We start from the raw sequence: 10,482 nt of genomic DNA on the forward strand, positions 1-10,482 counted from the left end.
CCCCGTGCCCCGCTGACCGTCGTTGGGCATGGTGAGGATGGGGATCTGGGTGATGGAGCCGTTCCTGCCCTCCACCCGCCCCGCCCGCTCGTAGATGGTGGCCAGGTCGGTGTACATGTAGCCCGGGAAGCCGCGCCGGCCCGGAACCTCCTCCCGGGCTGCCGACACCTGCGGGGGGGCTGCGCTGGGGCTGGGGGGGCTCCAGCACCACAAAAACCCCGAGAACACCGGGGGACACCAGTGCCACCAGTGCCCAGGGCACCCCCAGCAACCTGAGCGCCCCGGGCACCCCAAGAGCCCTGGGAACCCCACGTGTCCTGGGCATTCCAAGCATCCCAAACACCCCAAGAGCCCTGGGAATCCCAGATATCCTGGGAACCCCAAGAGCCCTGGGAACCCCACGTGTCTTGGGCACCCCAAGAACCCTGGGCACCCCGAGCATCCCAAACACCCCAAGAACCCTGGAAACCCCAGATATTCTGGGCACCCCAAGAACCCTGGGAACCCCACGTGTCCTGGGCACCCCAAGAGCCCTGGGAACCCCACATGTCCTGTGCACTCTGAGCATCCCAAATACCCCAAGAACCCTGGGAACCCCACGTGTCCTGGGCATCCCAAGAACCCTGGGCACCCCAGATGTCCTGGGCACTCTGAGCATCCCAAACACCCCAAGAACCCCAAATGTCCTGGGCTCCCCAGGCACCCCCAGCACTCTGGATACCCTGAGCATCCCAGGCACCCCAAAATCCCCTGGGCACCCCAGGTGTGCTGGGCGCCCTGAGCACTCCAGTCACCCCAAGTGTCCCAGGCATCCCAGGCTCTCCAAACACCCCAAAATCCCCTGGGCACCCCACATGTCCTGGGCACCCCACATGTCCTGGGCACCCCACATGTCCTGGGCACCCCAAGCACCCCAAATATCCCAAAACCCCTGGGCACCCCAGGTGTGCTGGGCACCCCGAGCACCCCAAATATCCCAAAACCCCTGGGCACCCCACGTGTGCTGGGCACACCCAGCATCCCAAACACCCCAAGAACCCTGGGAAGCCCAAGCACCCCAAACACCCCAGGCACCCCAAGTACCCTTGGAACCACCGGTGTCCCGGGCACCTTGAGCACCCCAAACTCCCCAGGCACCGTAAGAACCCCAGGTACCCCAGATACCCCAGGTACCCCAGGTTTCCTGGGCACTCTGAGCACCCCAAGCACCGCAGGCACCCCAAACACCCCAAACACCCCGGGGACTCCAGGTAGCCCAAGCACCCCAATTACTCGGGCACCCCGAGCAGCCCGAGTCCCCTGGGCACCCCAGGCACCCCAACAGGCCAGTCCCCATCCCCTGCCAGCCGGGGAGGACCCAGGGCACGGGGACAGGACCCAGGGCACGGGGACAGGACCCAGGGCACGGGGACAGTCCCCGCTGACCTCCCGCAGGGCCTCGGCGTAGGAGCTCATGTCGGTCAGGATCACCAGCACGTGCTTCTCGCACTGGTAGGCCAGGAACTCGGCCGTGGTGAGCGCCAGCCGGGGGGTGATGATCCTCTCGATCCTGCCGGGCACGGGGGGCACCCCCGGGGCACGGTCAGCCCCCGCAGAGCAGGTCTGGGGGGGCCGGGAGGGCAGGAGGGGGGTCCCCCCGCTTCTGCAGCCCCCGCTGCTGCTCGGGGCAGGGCTGGCTCCCGGGGAGGGACCCCCAGCTTTGGGGTCCTAGAACAGCCCGACCCACCTGAGAGTGGGCAGAGCCTCGTGGGGGGAGAGGGGGAGGGAGAGGAGAGGGAGAAAGGAGAGAGGAGAAAGGAGAGGAAGGAGGAAAGGGAAAAGGAAAAAGAGAAAGGAGACAGGAGAAAGAAGAGGAAAGGAGAGGAAGGAGGAAAGGGAAAAAGAAAAGGAGAAGGAGAAAGGAGAGAGGAGAAAGAGAGGGAGAACGGGCAAGGAGAAGAGAGAAGGAGAAAGAAAATGGAGGAAAATGGAGAAGAAAAGGAAAAAGGAGAAGGAAGGAGAAAGAATAAGGAAGAAGGAAGAGGAGGGAAAAGGGAGAAGGAGAAGGAAAAAGGAGGAGAAAAGAGGAGGGAGAAGGAAAAGGAGAAGGAGGAAGGAGGAGGAGGAGGAGGGAGAAGAAGAAGGAGAAAGGAGAAGGAAGGAGAAAGAATAAGAAAGAAGGAGGAGGAGGAGGGAAAAGTGAGAAGGAGAAGGAAAAAGAAGGAGAAAGGAGGAGGGAGAAGGAAGAGGAGAAGGAGGAAGGAAAAGGAGAAGGAGGAGGAGGAGGAGGAGCGGGTGCCGGAGCCAGGGGAGTGTCTCACGTGGGGTCGTTGGCCAGGTTGAGGAACAGGCACACGTTCTCCATGGAGCCGTTCTCCTCGAAGTCCGACTTGAAGAACCGGGCGGTCTCCATGTTCACCTGCCCGGGGGGGACAGCGCTCAGCGGGGCCGGGGGCACCGCGCCAGGCGGGGCAGAGCTGCGGCCGTGGCTGTGCCCGGGCTGTCCCGGCCCGGCCCCACTCACCCCCATGGCGGCGAAGACGATGGCGAAGTTGTCCTCGTGGTAATCCACCACATCCTTGGACTTCTTCACCAGCCCCGCCTGGCGGCAGATCTGCGCCGCGATCTGGGGGGACAGAGGGGAGGGCAGCGCGGAGGGGACACGGCCCCCCCGGGACCGGGACACGGCCCCTGGCAGCGGGGACAGGGCACGGAGACGGGAGAGGGCACCCCAGGAGGGACCCCCGCACCCCCAGCTGCCCGCCCAGCCCACGGGGGGTGCCCACCACACCCGAGGGGCAGCGGGGTGTCCCCCTCCCTGTGACACCATCGTGCCGTGCCCGTGGTCACCCTCTGCTGTCACCACCCAGCTGTTTCCACCCCATCCCACCCCATCCCATCCCATCCCATCCCATCCCATCCCCCTCCGGCACTTCCAGCCCCTCCTGCTCTGCCCCCCCGTGTCACGGCCGCCCCCGCGGGGATCTGGGGTGCTCTGCAGCCCCCCAGCCCGGTCTGGGCCCCCATATCAGCCCAGACCCCCTTTCCCCCCAGCTCTTGGCACTCAGGGTTTGCTTCCCCCTCGCTGTGTCGGGGGGAGACCGAGGCACGAGCTGCCGGGGCTCCCCTGGGACAGGAGAGAGGCTCCAGCCCCCCAAATCCCTCCTCGTGCCCCCCCGGGCCCCCACCTCGTTGTGGGGGAGCCCGGCAGCAGAGAAGATGGGGATCTTCTGCCCGCGGGCGATGCTGTTCATGACGTCGATGGGCGAGATCCCGGTCTGGATCATCTCCTCGGGGTAGATCCGCCCGTGGGGGTTGATGGGCTGGCCTGGAGCGGGATAGGGACGGGGGGCACCCCGGGAAGGAGGAGTCATGGAATGGGGCCGGTTGGAAGGGACCTTAAAGCACCTCCAGTTCCACCCAGGGACACCTTCCACCAGCCCGCGTTGCTCCAAGCCCCGTCCGACACGGCCCTGGACACTCCCGGGGGTGGGGTGGCCTCGTTTGCCCCCGTTGGTGCCAAAAATTAGGGAACAAATTCCGGAGATAAGGAGGGAGCAGCTCCTGGGGCAGCATCTCCAGCCCTGGGGTGGGACAGGCACCGCCCTGGCACTCGGGCCCCCCCGGAGCACCCCCGTGGGGGGGATGGAGGGAGGGAGGGAGGGATGGAAGGATGGAGGGATGGGTGGAAGGATGGACGGACGGATGGAGGGATGGAAGGATGGACGGACGGATGGAGGGATGGGGTGGCACCACGGGGCAGCCCTGACCACCAGCGCTCCCCCCCCGTGCCAGGCTGTCCCCGAGTCCCTCCCGCATTCCCAGGGCCGCCCGGGGCAGCCCCGCGGGGCCGGAGCCGTCACCGTTGATGTCCAGGAAGTCCTCGGCCATCACCGGGGGGCCGCTGTCGATGGGTTTGGCCGAGCCGTTGAACACCCGACCTGCAAGGACAGAGGGGCTCGTCCCTGCCCGGGGCCACCAGCCGGGGTGGGGGGGGGGAGGCTGCCGGGGGGCACCTGCCAGCCCGTGGGCGTGGGGCAGGGTCCCCATCCCCATCCCGGTCTCCATCCCCATCCCGGTCCCCATCCCCATCCTGGTCCCCATCCCCATCCCGGTCTCCATCCCCATCCCCAGCGCTCCCACAGGACACCCCTGGGGTGCCCGGAGGGGACACCGGTACCGGTGCTGGGGCGCTGTGGGTGGGGAGCAGAGGAATTGGCACCGGGGGGGCTGTGGGCACCCCCAGACCCCATCCCAGGGAAGGAGGTGTGCCCGTGTCACCGCGTGGGGTGGGCGGTGTCACCCGGGGGCTGGGTGACAACTCAGCTCTCGTGGCAGGAAGGTGCCAGCCCATGGGGACGAGAGCCCGGGACCCCCTTTCCATGTCCCCAGCCACCCCCATCACCTCCCCCTTGGGGTCCCCCGCTCCTGGGCGGGGGGGTGACACCGAGACCCCCCCAACCTGCCCGAGGGGGGGTCACACGGCATCACCGCTCCCTCTCAGCCTCATCGACCGGCTCGGAGCCGCGGCATCGATCGCGACGAAGCCGCTGCGCCCACACGCCGCCCCCCCCGCCTCCCCCCGCCCCGCTGCCGCCCCACGGGACGTTCTGCCGGTCCCCACCAGGGCCGGGGACACGTCACGGGTGTCAGAGCGGATCAGGGTGATGGCAGGGCCGGGGCGCGGAGCGCGGAGCATGAAAGGTCAGCGGGCACGGCAGAGCCGCGGCCCCGGCCCCGCGCGGGGACCAGCCAGGGAGGGGGGACCAGCCAGGGAGGGGGGACCCCGGCCAGGGCTGAGGGGCGGCACTGCGGGAGCGCTGGGGGGACGCGCTGGCCGACCCTGTACGGGGACAGACGAACCCTGGCTGTGGGGAGCTGGGGGTCTCTTGCCGGGTGAGGAGGGGGTCCCTGGCTGGGGCAGAAGGGGTCCCTGGCTGTGGGAGAAGGGGTCCCCGGCTGGGGGAAGTGATCAGGTCCCTCCCCGTGCCCGGCCGTCACCGCTGGCAGCCGAACCGCGCTCGACACGTGCCCTTTGCGCTGCCCTTTGCGGCGGGGCGCGGGCGCTGCCGAGCCCCGGGCACCGGGATCCGTCCGCGGCGGGATGGAGATCGCGGCAGACACGCGGCCCCCGACCACGGAGCGGCACCGGAGCCCAGGGTGTCCCCCCCGCGACCCCGAGTGACCCCCGTCACCGGCCGTGACCCCTCTGGCGCTGGGGGACACTCAGGAACCTCTAACGTGGCTTGGGGGGGGGGTTTGAACACCCCCGGGCGAGGCTGGGGGGGCCCGGGGGGGCTGCCGGTACCCAGCCGTGCAGGGGGTCTGTGGGGATAGAGGGGGGCTCACACCCGGCCATAATGAATCCCAGACCGGTTTGGGTGGGAAGGGACCTTAAATCCCATCCAGTCCCACCCCGCCATGGGCAGGGACACCTCCCACTGTCCCAGGTTGCTCCAAGCCCCGTCCAGCCTGGCCTTGGACACTTCCAGGGATGGGAGGGTCACGTGCTCAGCCCCAGAGCTGAAGCCCCCCCCCAACATCCCCAAAGTGCCCCTCCCGCGTTACCCCCCACCCACGCCCCGAGCTGTGTCTGGGCTCAGCCACGGGCGGGGCTTACCCAGCATGTCCTCGGACACGGGGGTGCGCAGGATGTCCCCCGTGAACTCGCAGGAGGTTTGCTTGGCGTCGATCCCAGATGTTCCCTCAAACACCTGCGGAGACCCCGGGGCAGCGGGCGGGGGGGGCAATTAGTGGGGATTAATGGACACGGAGGGGAGGGGGGCGCGGGGGGATGTGATCCGCGCTCACCCGAAACCCCCCCAGGGAGGAGAGACAAAAGAGGGAGGGGAGCCCTCGGGGTTAAGAAAACCCCCTTCTGAGGGGCTTTGGGGAGGGGGAACCCCGAGGGGGGGGATCCCGCTCCCTTATGCAGCGCCCACGGCGGGGCGGGGAAGGCTTTTTGTTTGATCAGTGTAATATTTGACATCATTTCTATTAATTAACCTCCAAATCGCTGCTTTAATTGGAGCCGGGTGGCCCCTGGGAGGGGGGGGCGGGGGACACGGACAGGCCTGAGGGGGGGCGATGGCCGCAGCCCCCCGCGGGGCTGCAGGTGCTGCGGGTCACCCCCAACAACGCCGGGTCTGCGAAAAGCTCATTTTCTTCCCTTTTATCCCTATTTCCCTCCCTTTCCCCCGAGCCTGACTCCCTAATAGGATTAAAAGGGCATCGCAGAGACGCAGGTGCCATTAGAGGAGTGATTTTGGGCAGCTGCGCAGCCCCCCCGAGCCCTGGGGGGGGGGCTGGTTTAGGGGGGATCCGGCGTAATTAGGCAGGATGACCCCAAACAGTCCCAGTGCTCCCAGGGAGCCCGGATTGGGGGCACCCCGGAACCCACCGCCCGTCCCAGTCGGGGCCCCGCTGGGGACCGATGGGGGGGGCTTGGCAGGGGGGTCCCGGGTCTTCCTGTTGGGATGGAGCGGGAGGTTGGTGTGTGGGACGCGGGGATAAGGGATGGGGACAGCACCTGTCCCAGGACACTGACAATCCGGGACAACACAAATCCCGGGAGCGCCCTGCCTGTCCCGGGATATCACCTGTCCCCGGGCACCTGTGCCGGGACACTGCCCGTGCCAGGACATCGCCCATTCCAGGACACCGCGTGTGCCAGGACAGCGGGCCTGGACAGCCCGACAGCGCTGGGACAAGGACGCGGCAGCCACCGCTGGAGGGGGACAGAGCCCCGGGACAGAGCATCGGGACAGAGACCGGGATAGAGCCCTGGGACAGAGACCGGGACAGAGACCGGGACAGATCCCCGGGACAGAGACCGGGACAGAGACCGGGACAGAGACCGGGTCAGATCCCCGGGACAGATCCTCGGGCCACGCCCCCGAACACACTCCCGGGCCGTGCGGTGCCGCGTGTCCCGTGTCCCGCCGGGCTCACCTGGACGATGGCTTTGGAGCCCATCACCTCCAGCACCTGCCCGCTGCGGGTGCTGCCGTTGGGCAGCGTGAAGTTCACGATCTCGGCGTACTGGGCGAACTGCGGGGACAGGGGCGGGGGGAGTTGGGGCGGGGGGCTCCTCTGTGCCCCCCCAGCCCACCCCTGTCCCCCCAGCCCTGCCAGGCCGCCCCATTTCCCCTCCTGAGGGGCGGGTTTGTGCTCCCTGAGGCCACCGCGCACTGAGGGGGGACACGGGGGGACGCGGGGGCCGGGGGAAGGTGCTGCCTGTCCCTGCCCCGTCCTGGAGCCACTCCGGGCTCTGCACCGCTCCTGCCTCGGTTTCCACAACGCTGGGCAATGCTCCCCAGTAACGGGGACAGTCCCAGTACCGCCAATTCACACAGTTCCTGCCAGGCACGGACAGGGCCACCACGGTGCCACCTCGCACTGGCCACGGGGACGAGTGGGACTTGGCGCCCCAGGGGACACCCCCCACCCTCCCCAACCCCCCCGGGGCGGATGGAGGGGACTTTTCTGCCGCCCTTTGGCTGAGGGGACACGTCCTGCTCTGGGGACAACGTCCAAAGGGTCTCTCCCCTGCCCAGCCCTGCCTGCCCAGCACACTCCGGGCTCTCCTCTTCCTCCTCCTCCTCACTCCCAGCCGCCACCGGGGCTGCCTCCGGCCCTGTGAACTTTGGACTTTAATTCTTCTGGAAGGACCTTTGGATAAAGGACGACAAAGGCGAGGAAACCCCCGCCACGGGCTGGCTCTTTAACTGAGCTGATTAATTCCCGTCCCGCCGGGCTCGGCGTGAAAGGGGCCATGGAAACGAGCCAGCGGGCAGCAGAGCCCCTCGGAGGGTCCCCCAGGTGCCCGGAGCCCACCCAAGAGAGCCCAGACCCTGCGCCGGGAGCAGGGACAGGCAGGGTGACACCAAGGTGTCCCGGGCTGGGACACAGGCTGAACAGGGGGTCGTGGTGTGGCCTCACTCAGAGCGGGGTCCCGGAGGGAGCTGGGGCTTGGGCAGGGGACAGGGGACAGACAGGAGCCACAGACTGGGCAGGGGACAGGGGACAGACAGGAGCCACAGATTGGGCAGGGGACAGGGGACGGAGCCTGGGGAGAAGGGCTGGATTTTGGGCAGGGGCACAGGAGAACAGGGGGCAGGGGCCGAGCTCGGGCAGGACACGGGGAGAGGACACGGGGGCCGGAGCGCAGAGCGTACACTCGTCCCCCGGCGCACACACCGCCCGCACGGGGACACGGGGACACGACAATCGCACGGGGACACGGGGACACGACAATCGCACGGGGACACGGGGACACGACAATCGCACGGGGACACGGGGACACGGGCTCTGCTGCCGACCGCGTCCAGAGGAGGGAGCTCGGACCCCAGAGAGGAAGGGACAGCCCGGGGGACAGGGGACAGCCCAGGGGACAGCCCAAGGGACAGTGGAGAGGAGACAGGGAACAACTCAAGGGATCAGGGGACAGGAGAGACGGGACAGGAGACCAGTCCAGGGGACAGGAGACCAGTGACAAGGGACCAGCCTGGAAAACGGCCCAGGGGACGAGGGTTGGGGAGAAGGGATGCGGGACAGGGGAGAGGGGACAGCCCAGGGGACACGAGAGAGGTGATGAGGGACAAGCTCCCCCCGGTGCCCTCTCCCTGCCTGGGTGGCAGCCCAGCCCAGGGGGGACAGCGCGGTGGTCCCTGCCCAGCCCCAGGTGACACTGCCGAGGTGTCCCCTTGTCATCCCCCAGACAGGGTCCTACCTTCACGTTGTCCAGCACCACGAGTGGCCCGTTGACCCCACACACCGTCCTGTAGGCTGGGGGAGGGAAGGACACACCGTCAGTCCCCGGGGCTGGGGAGGCTCCCGGGGGGCTCCCACCCCGACCCCAGCACTGGCAGCACCAAACCCCGGGATCCATCCCACTGCAGTGCCACCCCCTCCTGCTGTCCCATTCCTTGTCCCAGGGCCAGCCCAAGGGACCAGTGGCAGCTGAACCGGAGACCTGGAGCACCCATCCTGCAGGAATGTCCCTCCTGCCATGGTGCCTGGGGACAGCTGGATGTGTCACCTCCTGGAGGTGTTCCCACACACCTGGCAGGGGTGTCACCACTGGGAATGTCACCACAACCAGCAGTAAGGCCTCCCCTCGTCCCCCAGCTTCCCCGGCTCACCCCTCCAGCAGCACCAGGAGAGGTTCCCTGCCCTGGGACACCCCACCCTGGCAAGGTGCCACCACAGCCTGGTGACCTGCTGGAACTCCAGTGGCTCCTGCAGGCCCCAGCAGGGCGTCTCCACCCCACCAGGCCTTTCCCACCCACCTCACATCCTCTGTCCCAGCCTGGGCACAGACCCTTCACCCCCAAAACCCCCGGGCCCAGCCCTGACCCCCTGAGACGGGCACAGCCCAGCAGAGAGTCATGGAACACACTGGCTTGGGTTGGGAGGGACCTTTCAATGTCACCCAGTGCCACCCCTGCCGTGGGCACGGACACCTCTCAGTAGCTCAGGTTGCTCCAAGCCCTGTCCAACCTGGGTTTGGACACTCCCAGGGCTGGGGCAGCCAGGCCCTCCCCACCCTCACAGGGAAGAGTTTCTTCCCAATATCCCACCTAAATCCCCCTCTTTTAGTTTAAAACCACCATCCTTTGAGAATCCTGGTGGGATGCAGAGGGCACTGCCCCGAGACCCCGCGGGGCACCAGGGACACACCCAGGGTGACACTCGGGTGAGGACAGGAGGGTGCTGGGGGTGTGGCCCCCAGGGACCCCCGTGGGGCAGGAGGCACCCAGGCCATTAAGGACAAGGGTGCCAAAGGGGCCGAGGCCGTGCGGGAGCCCAGGGAGAGGCAGCAGGGCCGGGAGCGCCGGGATTGGGCTCAGCCCCGGTGGGTGTGGGGGCACTGAGCCGGCCCTGAGCTGCCCTTGATCATCCCAGGATGTGTCAGTGCCGAAATCCTGCCCTGGCAGGGCGGGGCTCGCTGACCCCGCCGGGCCCTTTCATCCCTCTGCCCCCTCTCCTCCTCACCGATTCCCTCGTGATCCCGATGGGATGGGAGGGGCCGGGCCGGCTGCAGGGCTCACCCCCCCTCCTGCCGGCCCCGGGATGGGGGGGCCGTGTGCTGGCACTGGGAGGGGGTTCCTGCCCCTCAGCATCCCGGCTGTCCTGGAGGTGCTGCTGGCATTGTCCCCAGCTGGATCAGCCCCGGGGACTCCATTCCTAGGGGATGGGTCCCCTTTGCTCCCCGCTGGCCACAGCCCAGTCTGGGGAGCACCAATCCCTGCACAACCCACAGAGCAGTGTGGGGTCACCCCCGTGGCACAACTGCACCCCAGTGTCCCCCTCCCCTCTCCCAGCCTGTGCCAGGGCACAGAACTGGCAGTGCCAGTGACCCCTGACACTTCTGCATGAGGATCACAGAATTGCAGCCTGGTTTGGGTGGGAAGGGACCTGAAAGCCCATCCAGTGCCACCCCCTACCACAGGCAGGGACACCTTCCACCAGCCCAGGTTGTTCCAACCTGGCCTTGGACAC

General features: G+C 67.7%; 1 protein-coding gene across 1 annotated transcript in view; it reads right to left on the reverse strand.

Annotated features, from left to right (window-relative positions):
* Window positions 1-10,482, reverse strand: part of ATP6V1B1 (ATPase H+ transporting V1 subunit B1) — a 24,775-nt gene that overhangs the window by 2,245 nt on the left and 12,048 nt on the right. Inside the window, exons 2-10 of the mRNA XM_017839458.1 lie at window positions 8,711-8,766; window positions 6,931-7,029; window positions 5,600-5,693; window positions 3,843-3,920; window positions 3,168-3,307; window positions 2,504-2,605; window positions 2,301-2,398; window positions 1,426-1,549; window positions 18-168 (exon numbers count right to left, since the gene is read on the reverse strand). Coding sequence (XP_017694947.1) covers window positions 18-168; window positions 1,426-1,549; window positions 2,301-2,398; window positions 2,504-2,605; window positions 3,168-3,307; window positions 3,843-3,920; window positions 5,600-5,693; window positions 6,931-7,029; window positions 8,711-8,766 — 942 coding nt within the window. The remainder of the gene's footprint in view (window positions 1-17; window positions 169-1,425; window positions 1,550-2,300; window positions 2,399-2,503; window positions 2,606-3,167; window positions 3,308-3,842; window positions 3,921-5,599; window positions 5,694-6,930; window positions 7,030-8,710; window positions 8,767-10,482) is intronic.

The sequence above is a fragment of the Lepidothrix coronata genome, unplaced genomic scaffold, assembly GCF_001604755.1.
Source record: "Lepidothrix coronata isolate B3197 unplaced genomic scaffold, Lepidothrix_coronata-1.0 Scaffold421, whole genome shotgun sequence".
Classification (NCBI taxonomy): domain Eukaryota; kingdom Metazoa; phylum Chordata; class Aves; order Passeriformes; family Pipridae; genus Lepidothrix; species Lepidothrix coronata.